General features: G+C 38.9%; 1 protein-coding gene across 1 annotated transcript in view; it reads right to left on the bottom strand.

The window, feature by feature from the left end:
- LOC124234316 (glutamate receptor ionotropic, kainate 1) overlaps positions 1–23,855 on the bottom strand; it is a 358,033-nt gene that overhangs the window by 130,048 nt on the left and 204,130 nt on the right. The window contains exons 2-3 of the mRNA XM_046651630.1: positions 3,956–4,123; positions 96–353 (exon numbers count right to left, since the gene is read on the bottom strand). Coding sequence (XP_046507586.1) covers positions 96–353; positions 3,956–4,123 — 426 coding nt within the window. The remainder of the gene's footprint in view (positions 1–95; positions 354–3,955; positions 4,124–23,855) is intronic.

The following is a 23,855-nucleotide window of genomic DNA, read 5'->3' as shown; positions in this document are numbered from 1 at the left end:
AGTCTCCACCTGATGAGTTTAATGCCTATAGAAGACTCTGGTTCCCTTTGTTTGGACCAGACATGGCCAGGTGAAGTTTTGTGGGAGTCCCATACCTGTGCTGTCTTCATACACCACGGTCACTGTTTTCCAGTTGTAGTAGAGGACCAGATCCAGGACCGCCCTGCTGATAGCTGCATAATCTGGGTAGAGGTTGATGTAAAACAAGTCTTTGTTGTCCACTGAGGGGTGTTTCCAGCGGGTCTGTATGTGTGGAACTTCGAGAGCATTGCAAATAGACTGCACAGCACTGACGGAGGAACTATGAGAAGGGCCGAACAGAGCAGCCACACCGAGAGCCAGCTGGTCACACGCTGATGCCCAAAGACAAGGAGTGGGTGGAGAGGGAGGAAGGGAAGGGGGAGAGAAAGAGAGGTTTGTGAATTTAATCTTTCTTTAATATCGCTCTATTTATTTTCACTATTGAAAACTTTCCTCTACCCTCCATCTGTGTGCTGAGGAAATATGCTTAATCCAACTTCCAGTATTCCTGAGATACTAAAATACTGGGAGGTGTAATGTAGAACTGATCAGCAGCACGTCACGGGGCCAACTTCCGGCAAATAAAAATGAGTGGCTGGGCTCACTTCATTACCTTTAATCAGCTGCATCTAAATCTCTTGCTTGGTATAGTGCTTCCCAGGAGCACTGATAGTTAATGTATAAGCCATTTGCCAAGTGAACGTCATGGGGATGAAGTTCTATCATATGACAGGGTGGCAATGAAGATATTAACGAGGTCATAGAATTCGGAACACTTTCTGGGTGGCTGCAAAGTGCCTTAGCTCCTGTCTCCCCACAACCCAGAAAAGTGTTCCAGGCTATTGAAAAACCACTAAAGAATGTTAAGTGACACTGATACCTAGTTAATTACAGAATAATAGGATAGCATAGCTTAAAGGGATCTTAGAAGACATTTTGTCCAACCCACTAGTATCAAATACAATGGAGTGAGTCAGGGCCACTGAATAATGGCAGAATTGTCCCAGAGCCCAGAGAACCAGCTCAAGGTCAAGCTTCTCTATACCTCAATATCACCCAACGTGTAGTCTAACAAAATCAAGTGGATATGCATTTAAAAATTAATATATAATATTTATTTATTTTTCACATTAGAAGATTATATACACTCATTAAGAGAATTTAGACTATTTAAACATGTAAGGAAGAAAAAAAGGCCCTGTAATCCCATCATTTTGGGATAATATCTGTTCATAGCTAGTGTTCCAATTTATGAAAAAATTGAATCATTATATAGATACAATTTGATACACTTCATTTAACACTAAATTTATCACTGAAAGCATGCCCTTTCCCCCAAGTCACTATGATCTTCAAAAGTACATTTTTAGTGTCTGTAGTCTAGCCCATTCCATGAGTATGTCATCAATTATTTAACTATTTCTATGATACTGAACATTTAAGCTGCTCCTAATTTTGGTTACTCTAAGTAATATTATTGTGCTTATCTTAGTTCTCATATTATTCTCTGATTTTTACGTTACTTTCTTACAGTAGATTCCCAGCTAAAAATAAAGGGCATTGAGGGCTGGCCCGGTGGCACAGCAGTTAAGTTTGCACGTTTCGCTTCTCAGTGGCCTGAGGTTTGCTGTTTCAGATCCTAGGTGTGGACAGGGCACCGCGTGGCAAAAGCCACACTGTGGTAGGCGTCCCACATATAAAGTAGAGGAAGATGGGCATGGATGTTAGCTCTGGGCCAGTCTTCCTCAGCAAAAACAGGAGGATTGGCAGCAGATGTTAGCTCAGGGCTAATCTTCCTCAAAAATAAATAAATAAATAAAAAATAAAGGACATTGATCTTTTTTGGTTACTTGATATATATTAAGCAAATTCCCTTCCAGAAAGGTTGGGGCATATTTTCTTCTACAATCATGCAAAATAGAGCCTACTCATTTTATGCTGGCATGAATTTATGCTGGAACTAAATAAGTTTAGAGGCACTTCAAATTTATATTTTAATGCTAGTTTAAAAGAATTTGGAACTGCTGAGAGACCATAATTGAGTATTTGAATTAAGCAATAGTAAAATTTATAAATAAAATTGTGTTAACTTTTATAATAATGTCATTCTACAAATAAAAGTAAGTAGAAAAACCATATGGCTTTGTCAAAATCATCCGACTTGATTTAGAGAGAAAAATTAATAAACAAAATTTTGAGTGTCATATTCCACATATCTATGGGACAGCAAATGTTGACAGTAATTCGCAAGGAAAACTTTCTGATACTGTGCTCTTTGGCACTGAATTACTTCGTGAGATATGAAGACGTAATTTTCTGCATTAAGTGCCATAAGCGTAAACTGCCAGTGTCCTCAGAGGTTCATTTTCTGTGCTTTCATTGGTTAGCAAGATAAAATGAGAGCACGAGAGTACATAAACTGTTGTTTTGTCTGGCATAGATGATGGATTGAGATTCCTGCTAATATTTAGTCTTGGGATGCTAATATTACTTGACAGAAAATCAATCCTTTTGAATTCTGTTTGCCAGCAAATTACCAGTTTTAAGAAGCTTTGGGGGTGTTTAATTTACGAGTATGGCAGGTACTTCAGATCACAAAAAAGCCTTCAATTTTTGTGTGGGTTGAAATATCATTGTTAAATGTGGTTGGCTTTCTAAGATACTCGCTCAACGATGTTTGTGTGTGCACATGTGTGTGACAAAGAGACAGGGAGAGAGAGAGAGAGAAAGAGAGATCTAACTCAGGGATATTTATGTGAAGATGCCTTGTAAACTTCAAAGTACTGTATAAAGTTTTATTATTTGTTCATAGACGACTCTGATCTATGTAGTATCTGCAACTCCGTCAACCTTTAAAAAGAAAATATTCCTATGGTCATGCGGTAGATAGGAAAAAATCTGATACTATTCACTTTTTATCTGTGCTCCCTGGAAAATAAGTGTTACATTTTGTTTGTAAATATCAGAAAGAATCTTTCAGAAGAGTATATTAAGTGAACTTATCTGATGATCCCAACTGGGTTAATTCTATGTAGAAACAATGAGGATTTAGTTACTTAGAAATCAGCATGAACATGGCATTCATTGTATCCCATTTCCTTGTGTGTATTTAATGGGGAAAACACTTTTCTGTGAGGGAAAGAGCCCCTTGTATTCTGGGGTGATGAGCAGACTTTGTTTCCACATAAACATCTGTGTTGAGTCTCAGCAGCTCCCCTCTTAGAAGCCACGTTTCAAGTGCGTGGAGTGTGACTGCGCCTTGAAGAGTCACGTTGGAAGTGTCTAGGGGATGTGTAAACAGGCCCCACAGTTCCAACGACTCCTTCCATAAGAGAAAGTTTGCCGTCTACATATAAATTAAGTTACTTCTAGGAACTTGTCTTCTGTACAGAAGCAAAAGAGAATCAAATGCAGACATTGTTCTCATAGGTTAATCTTCATATTTCTACGATTTTGTGGAAAGGGATTTAAAAAAAAAAACCTGTTGAGAAGATGCTAGGTAAACCCAGTAGTCTACAATCTGTTAAAATTCAGGGTGTGAGTTATGTGTGTTGTGGGCATTTCCACATGCTCAGTGGATGTGACCTTCCAAAAAAGTTTTATTTGACTGCACTGTACAATTTCATGGTGGTATCTCAGCCTCAGGAAGGAAAAACAGATCAAGCTTGACATTTTCCATTCACAGCTGGACCAGTTAATCATAGAGTGGAGGGCACTGAAGGGGAAGCTAATCAGAAAGGCCCAGAAAACAGAGCTGGGCAACATCCATTAGGACAGTTCAGATTGCACTGGACGGTGACACGGAGGACCCAGATTTGCTGCAACCCATTTGCACAAAGATGTCCACTTTGAAAAAGGGCAGATAGCAAAAAAAAGTGACTTCTAGAGCAGATGTATCACCCAAAGAAGCTTTTAAAAGTGTGAAAATAGTTACCTCTCCGTGAGGCTTCGAAACTATCAAAAAGGTTAATTCTCTGGATGTCATAGGTTAATGTGGTGTTGGGCATCAGGGTTCGATTTCTGTTGATGCTGGTGACTGCGAATTTGAACGCTAATTCTTCGACATTAACAGGTTCATTCTCCACAGTTTCAAATATCCCTCCTGCAGAAGCAAAAGAGATTCATGAGAAGCATCAGTTACATTATTCATGTGTAGTTTTTAAGAAGAAGAATATAAATGATATAAACAAAAGGTCCAAAAGAATAAACGTAGGAATGGTCAAGACAGATCCCAAACTCAGTGCTAAAAGTTAAGTTTATCAGCAGATGTCGCATGCAGATAAATGGGTCTAACTTCATAAGGAAGACTAAGATTTCAAATCCAATTTTGGACTGTATAGTACTTCACAGATGGCAAGTGCATTCAAATATTTAGTATCATGCAAAGTATAACTGATAATACGGGGGAGGGTGATTTCCTGTAGTTCTGACATGAATCACATTGTGGTTGACCCAAACATAATTTTAGCAGCATCCTAGTAGAACCATCCTTCCTTAGAAGGAAGCTCCTTCTATTCAGAAGCAGACATTCTAGATTCTAGAAGGATCATGCGGAGAGTTGAGTGGGGTCAAAATGAGACATACGTATACTTAGATTTTTCAGAATGAAAACACCACTTCAATTCCTTGTGGCTCAGAAGTCTGGGGTCATATTCTAGTACTTTCCAAAGTGCATGGCCAGATCCAAAGAATTGTTTTCTTTTGTCTTTTGTCTTGAGAAACTGGTCCTGCCCAAAAGCAAACCTGTATCCTCTCTCTGGAGAAATATTTTTGTCCACTGAACAAACACATCCACTAAGCCTCTGATGCCTTAAACATGAGGATCTCATCACGAGCAACACTACAAACTATCAGAGCTTAAAACCTCATCAGAGAATTTAGCTCTGACTTTGCTTGACATGTTGATGTGGATAGAAGCAATTGAAGTATTGTTAATTTCACATTTTTAATGTTCTTTAAGAGTGGTCCTGGGATTATCAATAGAAACAGGTCATACAGTAGAAGCTCTCTTAACTGACCTCCACTTAACTTACACCTTGATTGACCAATACTCCACATTTCCTTTGAAAAAATATATTAATTGGTTGGTGCCCATGGAATGCTGAATATTTGTGACTGGCAGACTGCTGTTTATCTTCTATTAATAAAGTGATTCTTTACCAAAGGCCAGTTGTAGATTTTTTCCAAATTTGTCTGTGCTAGATTGATTTGCAAATGCTTTAAGTTCTCTCTCCACTTATAAAAAACAAAACAGGGGCTGGCCCCATGGTGTTGTGGTTGAGTTTGCAAGTTCCCCTTCAGTGGTCTGGGGTACACAAGGTTCAAATCCTGGGCATGGACCTACACACTGCTCATCAAGCCACGCTGGGACAGGTGTCCTACATATAAAATAGAGGAAGATTCACACAGATGTTAGCTCAGGGCCAATCTTCCTCACCAAAAAAAAAAAAAAAGACAAATAAGAAGAATATAAACAGAAGAAACTGAAAATCTCAAACGTCACAAAATGGATATGACTTGTGTATATTCCTTCTTGGAAAAAGAACTCCAATTGGCAGACTCTAATTCAAAGAAGTTACTTTGATTCTATTTTCAAAAGATAGTAAACAAATACACGGCTATCATTTTTAAGTAAAAATTATTTCTGGAGGACAATTTCCTTCTAAACTGACTTTCTCAAATAACCGACTACAGTGAGGGGTTATAAAAACTAAGAAGGTTTGTATTGGACTATTTTGGCTCACTTTGGCTCTTTTATATACTGGTGATATGAGATATTCATGTGTAGATCATTTCCTTGTTCAACTAGAGTTGAATGCCATGTGACATGGTATATGACCGGTTAACCTTTCCCCATGGATTCACATTGGACATTTAATCTGAAATCAACTTTAGGAAAAATTTTTCTCTTAGGTGACTTTGTCTTTTTTCTTTGTTAGACAATGGTAAGCAGGTCCTTTTGAGGGACTATCAGCTTCTCTCAGAACTCGTAGTAGATGCTCAACAGTGAGATGGGAAGCATGCATAATAGACACGTGGTCACCAGAATAAGGTGGATGTCAGGGAGGTTTACTACCATGATCAAGCTGACCCACAATTGGAATAGCCGTGGCTTGAGATCCAAAATGGTTTGGTGTTAGGCTTCCACAGTAATTATTAGCAATTATTTGTTTACTTGTCCATCTCCCCAAGCACAGGGTGAAAACTCTCATGAAGATAGACTGTGTCTTATTCAGAATCACCATCCTTATGAAGACCAAACTTTTATAAGATATTCAGCCTGCAACTATTTAGTGGAAAAGTCAACCATCGGCTCAGATGTAAGCGCCATCAATTTGTATAAGGCAGGCTGGTAGGAGGGAAGAAATATCTGAATTGGAGTCAGAAGTGCTGAATTGTGGACCTTGATCCACCTGCTTCCTCTTTAAGAAGGTCTTTTAAATACCAGGAAGAAAGTAACTATGAAATAGCTCTTTCATTACTAACATTTCATTTAAACCTTATAACATTCCAGGTAGGAGGTAGTGTTCCTTTTTTTAATAAATGAAAAAGATGAACAGAGAGATCACACATTTTGCCCGGCTTATTCAGTCACCAAGCCTTGTCTGTGATGAACTCAGGTGTTTGATTCATCAAGTTATTTCTGATGCCCTTCAGGTCTAAATGTGGGCTGATAAAGCTGCCTTCCCCACTTTGGAGGATTGCTCTGTAAAGGAAATGATATATTGCAGTGAAAGTGCCCTGGACACTCCATCATCCTGCAGAAATCAGTTAGTATTATTACGCACAGATGATGAGGATAAAAGTGAAATTGGCACTTGTAGAACTGCCTGCTCACTTCAAAACTGGTTCTTTGGTATATAGTTGTCTTTTACATAAAGCTGAATGTACCTGGCTTTAAGAGAATGATAAATGTTTTTATTATGTGCTTAGGGGGTGTGTAGGTTAACTCTGTTTCATCATTTTGGGGGCAATTTTCTTTCATTCCTTCCCCAAACAAGCATTATAAATGGTGTCATTAGCTCTAAGACCCCAGGACACTCTCCGTTTTTTCTTAGAGAGGGCTGCTGGTAAATCCCAAACACCTACAGTGAAGTGAGTGATAGAGAGGGCTGGGGTGGTACCAATAAAGTGAAATCTGGTAGAAACAGGAGAAAGTTATTAATAGGAGCCAGACCAATACCTTACATGGGAGCACATTCTTAAGCATTAGCTGCTTCCTCTCTCCTCCTTCTCCTCAAAGCTTCTGATTTAACAAAACTTAGTTGCAGAGTGTTTGATAAGAGGAGTAGAGTGACACATACCTAGGGACACGTGTGATTTTTTTTTTGTGTGTATGTGTGAGGAAGATTAGCCCTGAGCTAACATTTGTTGCCAATCCTCCCCTTTTGGCTTGAGGAGGATTGTCGCTGAGCTAACATCTGTGCCATTCTTCCTTTACTGTATTTGTGGGATGCCGCCACAGCACAACTCGATGAGTGGTGTGCAGGTCTGCGCCCAGGATCCAAACCCATGACCCCAGGCTGCCAAAGCAGAACATGCAAACTTAACCACTACGCCACTGGGCCAGCACCTGCATGAGTTTTTTTGTTTTTTTGTTTTTTGATTTGTGGGTGTGGGCTTGTCAATAAGACGTTTCAGGTCTTTGGAGTTCTCCATGTAGTGAACCTCTGGCCTTGGTCATCTGGATGCCCTGATCCCATGATTTTCAGAGGAGGAATCCCTACCTCGGTCCTTCCTCTGTTCCTTTTCCTTCTCTGCTCTTCTCCCTCCCTTTGGCCTTACTCTTCTCTTTTTTTCCTAATGATGCGGGCTCGGTGAGTCGAGGAGTTGAAAGGAAGATTTGTTGGACTCTCAAGGTCTGGGAGTAGTGCTCTTTTATTCAGAGAATAGCATGGAGTAGCATGGGGACAGGACCCATGGGCAGTAAGAGCTGCAGGCATGGGGCAGGACCCATGTACAGGAAGAGCTGCAAACATGGGTTGAGGGTAGGGCTAAATTTAAGGTACATGTAATGTGAATTATCTCTTTACAAGACAAAGGAAAGATTACATAAAAAAGTTGTTAAAATGGTATCAGTGCAGGTGGAGTCTGGTTATTGGGTGGTCCTATAACTTTAGATAAGAACCAGATTGGATTAAGTCAGGATGTCCTTGCCTTCCCCATTAAGAGTTTCTAGAGATAAGGTCATCCCCCTCTCTTCCTGGTGCAGAGAGGGAGACAACCCCACAGATGGAGACCTCCCTTACAAATGTAAATATCTCTTAACAAAGGGCAAGCAAATTCCACTTTTCAGAGCCTCTTTCCTGTCTGCAGTTTTCAAAAGCAACCAGCCCAAAATAATCCTCATCACTAATATAGAAGAAGCTACAGGCATGAGTCAACAGAAGCTGGGTAGCACTGTTGAGGACAGGACATTGTGGACATCACTCATTCATAGGGTCGCCAGGAGTAGGAGCCGACTTGACAGCACTAAACAACAATGCCTCCTTCTTTCTCTCTTTCTCTCTCTTTTTCTCATTTAAGCTGAGCTGAGCATGACTTCCCTTTAAAATTCAATGGGCCATGGAAGGGTTAGGAAAAGTGAAACTGAGAAACTAGCTTAGGCTCAAGGGACAGCCTCCCCACTCTGCCATCACCTTATTTTTTCTAAATTGCCTAAGTCAAGTCAGCCGGTGAGGAAAGAAAGCAGAAATGAAGATGAAGAAGCAGCTTTTTCTTTTTACTGTAACTCTTGAGAAGTAGAGCGTGGCAGATGGAGTGCAGGAGGGTGAGAAACCTCAAAATCCACGTGCCTGTTTTCCATGTTCACTTTCATCACTCATGGTCACACCTCATAAGTACTGTTGGGGAGGGAAAAATCCTCTTTCTTCCCTTCTTGTGTTCTCACGGCTGGACTAATAATAAAATTGACACAAGACCTGATTAACAGGAGAAAAGCCTGGTTTAATATGTATGTATTGGAGATCGTAAAGAAATGATGCTATGAGAGTGAATAAAGCAGGCAGTACATATATCTTTTAAACAAAGAAACATAAATTTATGAGGAATGACAAGACAAAGAAAGTTAGACTTGAGGTATGTGATTAGTGAGGAATTTAAGCAGAGATTAGACTTGAGGTAGTAAATTAGGAAGGTTTGTTGAAGCGGCTTCTCGGCCCTGAGTTCCTAGCTCTGGTAATCAGGATGCAGGAGAGCACCTTTCACGTGGGAGATTTATTTCCTGCATTCAGAGAGAACAGAGACAGGAGGCTCAGAATGCCCTTTTTGCTTCTCAAGTAACTTTAATTCAAAATAATTGATAGGCTATTGTGGGATACTTTGGGGTAGGCTGCCCTGGGCCCAACAGTACCCAAAGTATAAGAAGTATTATTTATTTTTTAATATATAACTAGTTTTTCTACTTTCTGTTATGCAAATTACGTGAAAATATTTTCTCTTATGTGAATTAGATTGAGTGAGTACAGATCACACACTGGTCCTTGTAGACTGGTTATGTGTGATGTTATGATTTATAATAAGAAATATATATTTGGTCTTCAGTCCAATTTCTGGCACGGAACTCCTAAACTCTTGGAATTTCTTAAGTGATGAGAACAATAAAAATGTCTTTTGTTATGTTAATAAGGTGACTTCTGGAAGACTCCTAAGGATGGGGGCTGGTTACCAGGAGAACCAACCATGCGATTAGAGGGCTGGAACTTTCAGTCCTGCTCCCCTGACCTCTGGGGAGGTGAGAGGGGTGGAGGCTGAGATCAGTCCTGTTGTGGAGGATCAGAATTGGCCACTCCAAAATGTGTCTCTTTGGCTTGATTATTTTTAGGAACAAAAGAGTGAAAGAAACTTTGACCTCCTCCCCCAACTGACTAAAAAATTTAAAATAGAAGGACCTGTTCCAGGAAGGAGCTAATACCACAAGATAACTGTAATGTAATGTAAAAGGAGTTTCTCAGGTCCCATTGCCTGGCATTTCCATTTCCATCTTCATGTAAATTGCCTTCCACCCCCTTCAAGTCCCAAACCACTACCCCTAACATCCTTCTTTGTCTTTAGCCAGAGATCGTATTTAAGATGAGAACCTCCACCATTTTGGTGAGTTGCTCAGTTTTCCTGAGTCTCTCTCATGTATACATGTTACAAAGCTTTGTTTGATTTTCTCCTGTTATTTTGTCTCATGTGAATTTAATCTGTAGCCCAGCCAGAAGGACCAGCAGGGTAGAGGATATGTCTTCTTCCCCTACAATGTATGTGTAATAAAGCCTCCATAAAAATTCAAAATGATGGGGTTTGGAGAGCTTCCAGGTTGGTGAACACCTGGAGATTTAAGGAGAGTAGTGGGTTTGGAAAGGGTATGGAGGATCCGCTAGGATCTTTTCCCATACTTTGCCCTAGGAATCTCTTCCATCAGGCCGTTTCTGAGTTATATCCTTTTATAATAAACTTATAATCTAGTAAGCAAAAATTTTCTCTGACTTCTGTGAGCCACTCTAGCAAGTTAGTCAAACCCAAGGAGGGCGTCATTGGAACCTCCAATCTATGGTCAGTCAACCAGAAAGCACAGGTGACAACCTGGATTTGCTATTGGCATCTGAAGTGGAGGGCAGTCTTGTAGGACTGAGCCCTTAACCTGAGGAATCTGATGCTATCTCCAGGTAGATAGTATTAGAATGGTGTTGAATTGTAGGATACCCAGCTGGTGTCAGAGAACTGCTTGATGCTGTGGGGAAACCCCAACCTCCCTGCGCCGCCCCACATACTTATGTTGGAATTGGAATCAGAACCCTCTTAATATGGTTAGGTTGATGAGGATCAAGGCTGCCTCAGGGATAAAAGCCTAAGGCATCCTGCCCTGCATACCAATCTATACCATCTTCTGGAAGCCTGGGACGTCCAGACCTGATCAGATTTGATTCTTATCTAAAGTTATAGGACCACCCAATAACCAGACCCTACCTATACTGATACTATTTTAATGACTTTTTTTTACATGATGTTTCCTTTGTCTTGTAAAGAGATAACTCACATACCTACGCCTTAAATTTAGCCCTACCCTCAATCCATGTTTGCAGCTCTTCACTGCCCACAGGTCCTGTTCCCATGCTATTCTCTGAATAAAGGAGCACTACTGCCAGACCTTGAGAGTCCAAGAAATCTTTCTTTCGACTCCTCAGCTCACTGAGCCCATATCAAGGTGGCTAACTTCTGTCCTATCACCAACAGGAAGCTTAAACAGGGGTCAAGGTTGTCATGAATATATACACCCCAAGTGTTCCCCCGTCTCACCCACTGTTTGCAACCTGATGTTATGGCAAATAATGATTTAGACACATTGTCCAAACTGAAAGGTCAGAAAGTGGAAGAAGTTGGATCTTTTGAGTCAGGCTCTGACTACCTGTGTGAATATTTGTGTCATTTAAAACGATAAGAGTAAAATCTAATATCCTATAAACGAGAAGATAGACGTAAGTCCTGGAAAATGAACACCTTTTCTTAATAAACATGTGTAATTAGGCTTTGTTTCGAAGGGCCTATGAGTCATTGTCTTAGTTTTTCCCTGTTGTTCTCTGCTGGGAAGGATAGATGTTGGTACCAGTAAGGCTAATGTGAAAGAGTTTCTCCCTTACACTCTGCATCACCCACCTGAGAAAAAGTGCCTCAGGTAGTCACTAAACAAAGAGTATGAAACAATAATGAGGGTGCCCACATTCTGGAGGAGTTGTGAAAGTCAAAAACAACTCTTTTTTCGTACAAGGCCACTTGGAGATGTGGGGGCAGGGCTGCCCAGGGAAGCCCTAGGGGTGTGGCTTCCTTGGGCAAAGCCATAATGTGGGCCCTGTCACCATAGAGAGCCACTCCAGTGCCCTGCCAGGCTGTGGGATTGATGCTGCCCCCTAGTGGGTCCAAGAGACGGATCATCGAGCCAAAGAGGATTATTCTCAAAACTTAAGCTCTCTTGGAGTTTGTCTTGTTAGGTTTTGGACTTGGTTGGGACCCGTCACCTCTTTCTTCTTTCTGATTTCTCCCTTTTAGAATGGGAATGTCCATTACGCCTGTCCCAGCATTGTATTTTGCACATAGCTTGTTTGGTTTCACAAGTTCACAGCTGGGGAAGAATTTTGCCTTAGGATAAATTGTACCTTGAATCTCACTCGTATCTGATTTAGATAAAATTTAGATGACAGTTGGCTTTAGACTTTAGAGTTGATGCTGGAACAAGTTAAGACCTTTGGGGCTGTTGGGATAAAATGAATGTATTCTGCATGTGAGAAGGATGTGAATTTTGGAGGGGCCCAGGGCGGAAAGCTGCGGACTAAATGTTTGTATCTCCCCTCAAATTCATATATGGAAGCCTTAATGTGATAATAGTTGGAGGTAGGGACTTTGGGGAGTAATTAGGTCATGAGAATGGAGCCCTCATAATGATATGTGTCCTTATAAGAAGAGGAAGAGAGCTAGCTCTTTCTTTCTCTCTGCACCATGTGAAAAGAAGAGAGAAGAAGGTCATCTACAAGCCAGGAAGTGGATTCTCACCAGACCAGGACCTGCAACACCTTAACTTGGACTTCACAGCCTCCATAACTGTGAGAAGTAAATGTTTGTTGTTTAAGCCATGCAGTCTGTGGTATGTGTTATAGCAGCCTGAGCTGACAAAGATATACATCATCTGCTTTTTTACCCAGGGACTTTGAAATTAAAAAATGGACAATTTTAGTGGAAATTACATCTATGCCTATAACATCATTTTCCAACAGAATTTTGAATGTATGTTTCAGTGCTTTAAGGTAAGCAGAGTGGAACTGACTTGAAATTTCAGCACAAATTTAGGTAGGAGAGTTCCATTACCATGGGAGTGTTTCTGTCTTTGTTGGGTAGACTCCTACACTGGTAAGATCAGGCTAGGACATAAGCAGTAGTGTTTTGTGACCACATGGACACAGATGGAAACCACAGATGGCTACATCCTGCATAGGGAGCAGGTTGCCTTCACTGGGGGATAGTGGTGGAAAGACGGGGGCCAAGTGAGGGCTTGTGGTTTGCATCACACAATTCCATCTAGACTTCCAAGAGGATTGCTCATTATCATAAACTCGACTACTGTTGGGTCAACAACATGACCATTGTAGGCAAAAGGCAGCACCTAGAGAAGGCTAAGACTGAATGCTGTGCTGTTTGAAGTATACCTAAGGTAAGCCTAAAACAACTGCTTCCAAACTTTTCCTAGACCCCTCCCATATGTACAGAATCATAATGTCAGAGGATGAGGTCCAGAAATCTGTATATGCAAAGGACTCAGCTGGCTCTTGTTTCCACTGATTGATTGTCTTGTTTTAGATTTCAAGGATAATTAATAACCTGCTTCCTAACTTGCTTTCAAATTGCCGCCTTCATCCAAAGATCCTGTCCTCTAACTTCATGGCTTATAATTTAATTCAGTTCGACAAGTATCTATTAGGCACTACTTTGGAGTACCTATGTGTTTTTCCTGAAGAAAGCTGTGTTTAGTCCTGACAAAAGACAACTGGGTGGTCCCCAGCTTTCCATAGAGCAGGCAGGTATCCCACTCAGAGTTAGTGCAAGTACAATGCGGGGGAAATTGAGGCCCTTGTTACAGGTGTGTGTCTTAAAGAGGAGCAGTTCTCCTGTCATCTACTGTTTCCACCCCAGCTCCCTTTAGATGGAGCCTATGATGAGTGATGAGTGGGAAATATGAAATTTACCCCCTTCTTCCCAAAAGGAATTTAAGAAAAACAATGCTCCATTGTGCCAGGAAATCCATCTCATTTGATGATGAGAAAAAAAACCCATGAAAGCGATGACATTCAATCTTGTTTCTGTGAAAAGAATACATTGTTTTGATTCGACTTACCTTGTGATATGAACATAATCCAATAATAACCATTTCAGAAATGCAATAAAATTATACCCCCACATATATTTAGTTGTTTGTTTTGCTTTTTCCTTCAACTGATGTTGCATATGCCATGTCTATGGCTCTGGTGAAGAACTCATTTATTCATTCATTTAATGATTCATCCACTCATTTATCCATTTATTTACAAAATGCCTAGCCTACTATGAGCCAGTCATTGTACTAGGCACTGGGGATACAGCAGTGAACAAAATAGACACAAATATGACTTTTGGAGCTTACATTCTAGAAGGGGAACTGATTACGAACAGGAAGTAGGGCATTGGCATTTCCAGGTGAGAGGTCAGGAAAGATCTCTCTAAGAGGGCAACTTCTGAGTAAATACCTGAAGGAAATGAGGAAACTGTACTGAAGATATCGAGAGAAGAGCATTTCAGGATAAGGGAACAGAATGATCTAAGGTGGGAGCTGCCTGGTGTTAATTTTGGGGAGCAGTGAGGATGAAGGGGGGTGAGCCAGGTTTGGTCTGGTAGAAGATGAGCTCAGGGCAGTGATGGGGGTACATTGGAGCAAATCACAGAGGGTCTTTAGGCCACAACAGGACTCCGGGTTTTATTCTGAGTGAGATGAGAAGCCACTGGAGGGTTTTGAGCAGAGTAGTGGAATGATATGACATATTTCAAGAGGATTACCATGTGTGATATTGTGATTTGTAATAAGAAATATATTTTTGGTCTTCGTCCCCTTCCCTGGCACAGAGCTCCTAAAACCCTTGGATTTCCTAAGTGATGAGAGGAGGAAAGGTATCTTTTGTTATGTTAATAAGGTGACTTTTGCATCCCCCATAAGGATGGGGCTAGTTACCAGGAGAACCAACCCATAAGCTTAGAGAGTTCGTATTTTTAGTCCCACCCCCTGACCTCTGATGGGGAGAGAGAGGCTGGAGGTTGAACCAATTGCCAATGGCCAATGTGTTCATCAATCATGCCTATGGAATGAAACCTCCACAAAAACTCAAAAGAACAGGGTTTGGAGACCTTCCAGGTTGGTGAACACATCCACATACCCGGTAGGTAACATTTTCCAACTCCATGAGGACAGAAGCTCCTGCGCTGGGACCCCTCCCAGACCTCACCCTACATATTTCTTCACCTCGCTGTTCATCTGTATGTTCTGTCATATCCTTTAATAAACTAGTAAATGTAGGGAAATGTTTCCCTAAGTTCTATGAGCCATTCTAGCAAATAATCGAATGCAAGGGGGAGGAGGTCAGGGGAACCTCTGATTTGTAGCCAACTCAAACAAATGCTGTGGGTAACCTGTGGACTTCCTGCCAGCTATTGGCACTGAAGTTGAGGGCAATCTCACAGGACTGAGCCTTTCACCAGTGGGCTCTGATGCTATCTCCAGGTAGTTAGTGTCAGAATTGAGTTAAATTGTAGGACACTCAGCTCATGTCACAAAGAATTGCTTGATATAGGGAAAACCCTACATATTTGGTGACCAGAAGTGTTGTGAGTGTGATAGAAGTGTGAGAGTAAAGGAGAAACACAGGAGGATAGGGGTTTTTCTAACTCACTGTGGTTTCTATATTAAAAACGAACTGAGGGGAGGAGAGGGGCAAGAGCAGAAGCAGAGACATCTGCCACTGAAGTGGTGGCAATAATAGGCTATTGTAATAAGAGGTGACTGCACTAATCCAGGTGGAGATGCTGCCAGTTTGTTACAGATTAGTGGTGCTGGGTGCAGCAAAAAGTGGACGAATTCTAGACAAAAATCGAAGGTGGAGCAGGCAGGATTTGCTGATGAACTATAAGTAAGAAAAAGAGAGTCAAGCATGACATCAGATTTTTTGGCCTGAAATTGCCATTCATCAAGATGCAGAAAGTGCAGGTGCTTGATTTGGGGCAGATTATTTTATAATGCTTATTACAAATCCAAGTGGGACGTCAACTGGGACATTACGTATACCAATCTGGATTTCGTGAGAGAGGTCTGGCCTGTTGATAGAAATTTGGGAGTCATCACCAAAGGCAATGTTTAGGTGGCATTTAAAGCCATAAGACTGGTTGATACCACCCAGGAGCAAGAAGAGACAGAGAGAAGTAGAGTTTGGGGTGATAACAGTCACAAGTCAAGGAATGCTTGCAGCCACCAGAAGCTGGAGGAGGGAAAGAATTGAATCTTCCCTAGAGATTCAGAGGAAACAGGACCTTGCTGAGAACTTGGTTTCAGACTTCTGCCCTCTAGAACAATGAGACAATACATTTCTGTTGTTTTAAGCTGCTCAGTTTGTGGGACGTTTTTATAGCAGCCCCAGAAAACTAATACAGTATCCTGCTTGTCTTAAGAAAGTTTCAATAGTAGTTGCTTTTAGTTACTGTATTTCTTTCCTCTTCGTAAAATGTTACTTCATTCAGTACCTCAAATCACAATCTCTCGCTCTCTAACTTCATTTCGCAAATAAAGCAAGTAGCTGTACCACACAACACATTGGCTTTCTTTGTTTTATTACATTTTTCTATTTTATTCTGAATATGACAGGGCCAAGATATTATTGTACAAATAAACCCTGCTTACTCTGTTAACTACCTGCTGTGTGCCCATTGTGACAAATTGTGAGGTCACCCGGGAAGGAAGGGTGAAACTATTAGCCGACAATCGAGAAATGGAAAGCTTCAGCAATGTGGACCCCTGTTTTGCATTCCTGTGGAATAATAACCATTCCAGAAGCTATCAACAGAAAACAAGATGGCAATTTGATCTATTCCTTTGCTGATAGCTGCTCCTTAAATATATAATATTATATTGCCTCTCTTTATTGCCACATCCATAATTCTAGTTTATTATATCATAAGCAATTTACTATAGGCCTGTATTTACTGCACCTTTAGTTTCAAGGCTACGCATTTAAATTCTAAGATTCCCTTAGATAAATGCTTTCTTCCCTACTCAGCTTACCTCTTCTTGTTTTACTTTTGGAGACCAACACAAATCTTCATAAAGATTTCATGCTAGATGAATTTCGATGGAAGCAGGCATTCCTTGACCTAATAGAGAGTGGATAGACAACGTGTACCTGCATTTTTACCTTACAAGAAGTTCTGGGTAAGCACAGAGCTGTGGGCAAGGACAAGGACAGCTTCAATAATCTGGCTGTTGCCCAAACCTTCTAGAACTGTCTTCAGACACTGGTGTCCTTTGAAGAGGGACAATGGGGTTTGATTCTCCCCTAAGATGATAACCACATACAAGTTCTCTCCCTGATGTCTCAAAGAGAGAGCTGCTTGAATTCAATAGAAAGGGCCTTTGAGGAGGAAGCAAAATACGTCCATGGAGTAAAGAATTCCTCACGTGCTTCAGAGGGTAGCCAGTTATGGGAAAGGCCAGTTAAGGGGAATGTTATGGGTTATGGGCAGTTTAGCAGATGCTGCCAGTGATCTTTCTTAATACATTTGAGTTCCACATTAAAAAAGAAAATATGTGTTTCTAAGGCCAAAGATACTCTATTCCACTGATTTTCGATTTTCAGTTTAATTCAATTCATCAAGCACTATTTGCCATCTACTAATGTCTAAAACTATTCTGTGAGCAGGGAGCATACAAAGATGAAAAGCACTTGGTTCTTGCCCTCAGCAGAGCTTCCAGTCTATTGGGATAGGTTGAACTTTTGGTGGTAGATTACAGAGACAGAAACTATGTACAGTTGTCAATCATTCCGTCAACAAAACAAGAAGCCCACGCTTTGTCCCTTCCAGTGTGGAGTCTTTCCTGATTCTTCCAGCAAGAGGTGAACTCTTCCCTCTCTTTTGATAACATATAATCTAGGGCTTATTTGGGGAATTTCTTTGGGTATACAATCGTAAGCTGGGAGTCTGTTCCTGGAGGGTGGGGACAGTGTTTGCAGTTACTTGCCCTCTCTGCCAGAACTAAAGGCAATGATTTGGACATAGTACATTGTCCCCCAAGAAACGACCCTTCAGTTTCTTTGTGCCTTAACACCCTGCCTGCTAAAGTAGTATGTTCTGCCAAGACAAAGAGGCTTAGGAGAGAGGTAGGAGGGAATGAGGGTGGTTGTTGAGTCACATAGAATCTGCCCACCTTGAATTTCGCCATTACTCTCTTTTCAGCATAATTGCTCACTCTCTCCCAACCATGATGGCCCATTGTCTCCAAGCACTCAAAGTTCTGATGCTCTCTAAATGCTCACTTTTCATCAGGCTGCCAGCACCTTAACATCATGGAGGAATGGTTCATCTCCTATTCAGCTGTAGATTTCAGATGAGAACCAGGAATATTGCCAAAGGATTCATGACAAACTTTTATTCTTAAGAAAGTCTGTGATCACTCTAATATCTCTTGAGAGCAGTTACATTTTTAGCTTCTAACATCTCATTTAAATGACACGTATTCCTCCTAAAGGGCTCAAATTTCATTTATCTACTTATTATTAAATAAATGGAATATGCCAAGTACATAGCCTGTAGTTCCAGGGAAGCTGCGTTATACACTTCATCATAATTTTCTAGTTTTCTTCCCTCCAATTTCTGCTATTTCTCAAGCTGAAATTTCTTCTTGCTGAGAAGGAAATATTGCTGCTAAAGATGAGAACTGATGGCTGAAGCCGGAACAAATGGAAGCTCACAGCTCCCACAGAGCAGTATTTACCAATGTGTGTACGCAGAAGTCACCCATGAGATGCTTCACACCAAGGGAGTTCCGTGGTCAAATATATTTGGGAAGCACCGGTTAGCATCACCCCTTTCTGGAAGTTCACACTGCACAATAACATATAAAAGTCTCTCAGAAAAGAAGGCAATTTGACTCTGTCTAACCCAGTGCTCCTCAAATTCTTTTGATTATAGGATGGTTTTCCTTGTAACTGGGACATGCCATGGAATTGCTATCCCGAAAAACACATTTAAAAAAATTTCATCCAATGACCTGTTTTCCTTGGGACTGACTGAAATAATTTGCAATCTTAAATGTTGTTTTGGTGCTCACTTTTATGAAAAATTAGACATTAGTTACTTGATAAGAAATATAAACCCTCTAATTATGACACTGCTTTTTGAAAAATGAACATTATATTTATGCCATCAATTTTTACCTCCTTTTTCCATTTACAAAAATAACCTAAGCATGAAGATGGTCTGTAAAATATAGATTTCTATGAAAAAAAGGCTATTTTTTTGCTTGAGGAAGATTGGCTCTGAGCTAACATCTGTTACCAATCTTCCTCTATTTTGTATGTGGGATGCTGCCACAGCATAGCTTGATGAGCAGTCTGTAGGTCTACACCCAGGAATGGAACCAGTGAACCCTTGACTGCTGAAGGGGAACACATGACCTTAACCACTATGGCATTGGGCCAGCCCCTCAGAAAAGACATCTTTTAATGAATCATCTCAAAGAGACATTGTGGACAGGATGCAAGTCTTTGACATCTAATGTGAATGTTTAAAAATGCAAAGCCCTTTGCTACATTTTCTTATCTTTTTCTTGTTATTTTCCATTGTTTTTTCTTAACATCTCTGCACATTTATTTGAAAAATTTAAAAATCCTTTCATCAAAATTTTTCATTCACTGATTTAAAAATTGTGTGATAGTGTTTTAGAACATCTAAAAAGCTACAGAATCTCAGATTTAAACACTCACATATTTACACATCAATTTAAAAAAATCTCAGATTGAATTTTTTGTTTTTGTTCAAATATCCCAGAGTCCAGAAGGTATTTCCGTTAAGCATACTCTCCCAGATTTTCTCACAGTCACATTTAAGATCCAATACTATAAAATGAACAGAGTTTGCACTGACATGAATAATGAATAAACTCTATGGAAGTTTCTGTTTCTCAGACAAAATCTCTCTGTGAAACATTTAGTTCCCAAATGAAGAGAGAGAAACTTGACTAATACACATATCCAGGAAAGCTACAAGTTGATAAAAAATAAAGCACAGTTAAATCTCACGTCACAGAGGGATCTGTGTTTGGAATGCCCCTAATAGGAACTTTGGGAAACATGCACTACTTATTGTAAAAGTACTGAAATCTGGAAATTCTCTTTGCTGTTCATTTACATATATTTAAAAATGCACTGCACTCAGTGAACTCCCACAATGGACACTACTGTCTGGTGTATGTGCAAACATTATTTTTTTCTAAATAATTTTACTTTAAAAACACAAACATGTAAATTGGGTAAAAAGTTGAAAGCAAGGTAAAAACAACAAAATACAATCAAACCACTGTGAAACAATTATTATTAACATTTTGGTGAATTTCCTTCCATTTTTTTCCTATACATATCTGAATTTTCTTTGAAACATTTAAGATGATGCCTTTCTATTATCTCCTGCCATTTTCATATAACACATATAAATAGGCATCTCCTCTCCAAGATAGGCCCTATTTTTAATGATTGTCTAATATTTCACTGTTTGGATATATCATAGTTTACTTAATCAACCTCACTTTTTGGGTGGGTTGTTAATTCTTCACTGTTACAAATCCAATTCTGATTAACCTTCGGTGCTTTCCATGATTTTGCTGGGAGAAAGAAAAATGCCTTGAAACGCAGTTTTTAGATCATAAGTTATAAGCAATTTAAGCTTTTATTATATAATGCTAAATTGCCATGCAGAAGCAAAGGCTGACCAATTAATACTTGCATCCACTGTGTAGAAATACCAATTGAATTGCAACCTCACTGAAGATCCGTATGGTTTTCAAGACAATTTGTGACAGAAAGCACACATCCCTCTGAATAAGGAAGACTTTAATTTTTAAAACTTATTTACTGCCTATTTGCACATCTGTAATTTTAAGTTACTTGTTCTAGCCTTTTGCCTTTTCCTACCTTGAGATATCATTGGTTTTATTATTGATGTAAGTTAATCTCTTACTCATAACAATTTAAAATCTTTGACCTTTTTGTTGCAAATGTTTCTTAGTTTATTATTCAGCTCTCAAGGCTGATTAGATTTTTAGACAAAGAAATGTTTAAATTTTTATCATGTCAAATGTATAGATTTTTTCCCTTGAAACATAGCACATTTGTAGTAGTCATTAATATTTCTGGTTCTTTCCCTTCTGAATGTATGAAGGCATGGCACCTACCTGGGGATTGGATGGCGCTGAGTCGCTAGTTTTGTCCAATGACTTGTGAGAGGAAGTTACGAGTGTCACTTCCTGGACAGACCGCTAACTGCCAGTGACAGACCACCCAGAGCTGTCATCTGTATCCCTCTGTCCCAGGGACAACACAGGTAACAGTTGCTCCATCAGCCTGGGGTCTAGAGGGAAGACATGTGGAGCAGAGTCTGCAACAGACTCACACAGCCATTTCAGGAAGAAAACATCTTTGGTTCTTCAAAGCTTCTGTTTGGGGAGGAGTCATTTGTTACAGCAGCCGAATACAGCTTTGTGAAAGTGTTGGAATATTTACAATTAAAAATTTCTCCTCTAGCCACCCAATTGACAAATAGTCACGTACATAATTACCATTAGGACTTTTTAAAGATTTTTATTTTTTATAATTTAGTTATTTAATCCATTTGAAGTTTACTCTGGTGTATATTAGGAGAAAGCTGATATAATTATACACGCTATATATATTTATATAGTTACCTACTGATGTGTCATACCACCTTCATGATGTATTGAATTATCATATAATTTAAATTCCAGACTATTCTGTGCTTTCTGCCTATATATATGCTAGCATCATATTGTGTTAATACTAGTGTTAACGTTTGCTGGGTAAATGACTCTTCCTCTCAAATTACTCTTCTTATACTATATTTTATTGAAAATTTTTGCCTATTTATTCATTGGATTTCTTTTGAGAATATCATTAAATATATAAATTATTTTTTGGAAATATTAAAAAATCCTGTCTTTCTGTCTAAGAACATGGATTTTATATCAAGAAATTTATTAGTTTTATTTTATAGTTTTCAAAAGCAAGTCATACAGTAATATTTTTTCCTAGATATTTTAGGTGGTTTTTTTTGATAGCTGAGCTTGATCTTTTATAATATTTTCTTTTTTGGGGGTCTGGCCCGGCAGCCAAGTGGTTAAAGTTCTGCACACTCCACTTCGGTGGCGGGGGTTCTCAGGTTTGGATCCCAGGTGTGGACCAGCTCCATTCACCAGCCATGCATGCTGTGGAGGTGTACACATACACAAAATAGAGGAAGATTGGTACAGATGTTAGCTCAGGGCTAATCTTCCTCAAGGAAAAAAAAAAAAGAGGAGGATTGGCAACGGATGTTAGCGAATCTTCTTCAGCAAAAAATTAGTTTATATTTTCTTTTTTATTATTAAATTTTATTTTTTCCCCAACTTTATTGAAGAATAATTGACGAATACAATTGTAATTGATTTTATTGTTTTGTTTGTATCTACATCTACTTGTCTTCTCGGACCATTATTAAATACTTTAATTTTCTGTTTATTATGTTGAGTTTTCTTATAATATAATCATCTCCAAATAGCCATCATTTATATTTTTCTTATTGCATTGGCTATACCTGAATTAAAGGCTGAAGCTATTATATAATTATGTTAGCATTCTTTTGAGCTCAACAGTTCTTAAAATATGAGGTTGAAAATCAAGTATATTAATTTTTATATTATTTTGTCAGGCAAAAACATGATAAATATCTAGTGTAAGGAAGCAGTAACTCTTCCCTTCATGATAAACGCCAATAAATCAGTTTTTTTGCCATTTTGAGATATCAAAAAATAGCATCAGTGTGACTTTTGTGGATTTCTCTTTTACCTAAATACTTTCTGTCATTTTAGCTGTTAAAAAATGTATAAATCTACCTACACGTATTTTAATTTATTAAAGCATTTGAGTTTGCATATTAACTTCTCCATATAGCTTTGGCTGTATCTCACACATTTTAACATATCTTTTTGCATTCTTGATATTTAATAGATATTTTTAAAATACGTATATTATTTTCTCATTGACTCAAAAGTTAGAGCTACTTTTCAATTTCAAAGTTTGAAGTTTCTTTAAATATTTCGTTTTCCTAATTTAAATGAAAGCACCTCAAGTTCATTACTGAAAGTTTGGAAACTACGGACAAAAGGAGAAAAAATAATAATTTAAAATTCTACCACTCAGAGAGTTAACAATATCAAGATTTAGAGGTGTTTTCTTCACATCTTTTCTGCTATATGTAGATCTTTACTAGAACCATATTGTACATAAAAGTTTGTATTTTTGTGTTTTTTCTCTTATTAGTATTTTCTATGTTATTTAATGTTCACTAAAATATAATTATAGTGTTGTATAATATTCCATCTCAAAAAACAAAAGTTTGTTTAGGTGACTATTGTTAGACATCTCTTTATTTCCAATTCTTTTCTATCACAAATAATACTTCAATAAATATGTCCATGTGAAAAAAAAATATTTTCCCATCTATTTCCCCAATTCTTTTATATGAAATTCAGGGTTTAATAATACATTCATTTTTAAAGGTCTTGATGCATATTACCTAATTGTCCTCAAGAAAGATTGCATCAATTTACACGCCTACCATGAGTATATGAATGCACATTTCTCTGAATTTCTAGGCATTTTAAATAAAAAGAAATCAATTCCCTAGGCAAAAACTTTTTAATTGATGGTTATTTAAATTCACATTTCATTGACTTTTAATCAAGCTGAATATTTTCCCACAATGTCCTGTTGTATTTCATTGTATTTTTTCTTTTGCCAATTCTTAAGTCCTGGTCCTTACCCATTTGGAGTAAGGTATCCATATTTATCTCGTGCATTTATGCATTAAAGAAAGAAATTATTTCCCATGATGGTTTCAGATACTTTTTCTAATTTGCTATGCTTTTGAATTTTATTTAACTTTCCTCTGATTATGAAAGTTTCATATTTTTATGTAATTCAATCTATCTTTTTACAGTGAATATGTTTACTTCTTCTCTT

This window comes from Equus quagga, unplaced genomic scaffold (genome assembly GCF_021613505.1).
Source record: "Equus quagga isolate Etosha38 unplaced genomic scaffold, UCLA_HA_Equagga_1.0 73442_RagTag, whole genome shotgun sequence".
In the NCBI taxonomy this organism is placed as follows: Eukaryota; Metazoa; Chordata; class Mammalia; order Perissodactyla; family Equidae; genus Equus; species Equus quagga.
Note: the sequence above shows the minus strand (reverse complement) of the source record. Positions and strands in the feature narration are given on the sequence as shown.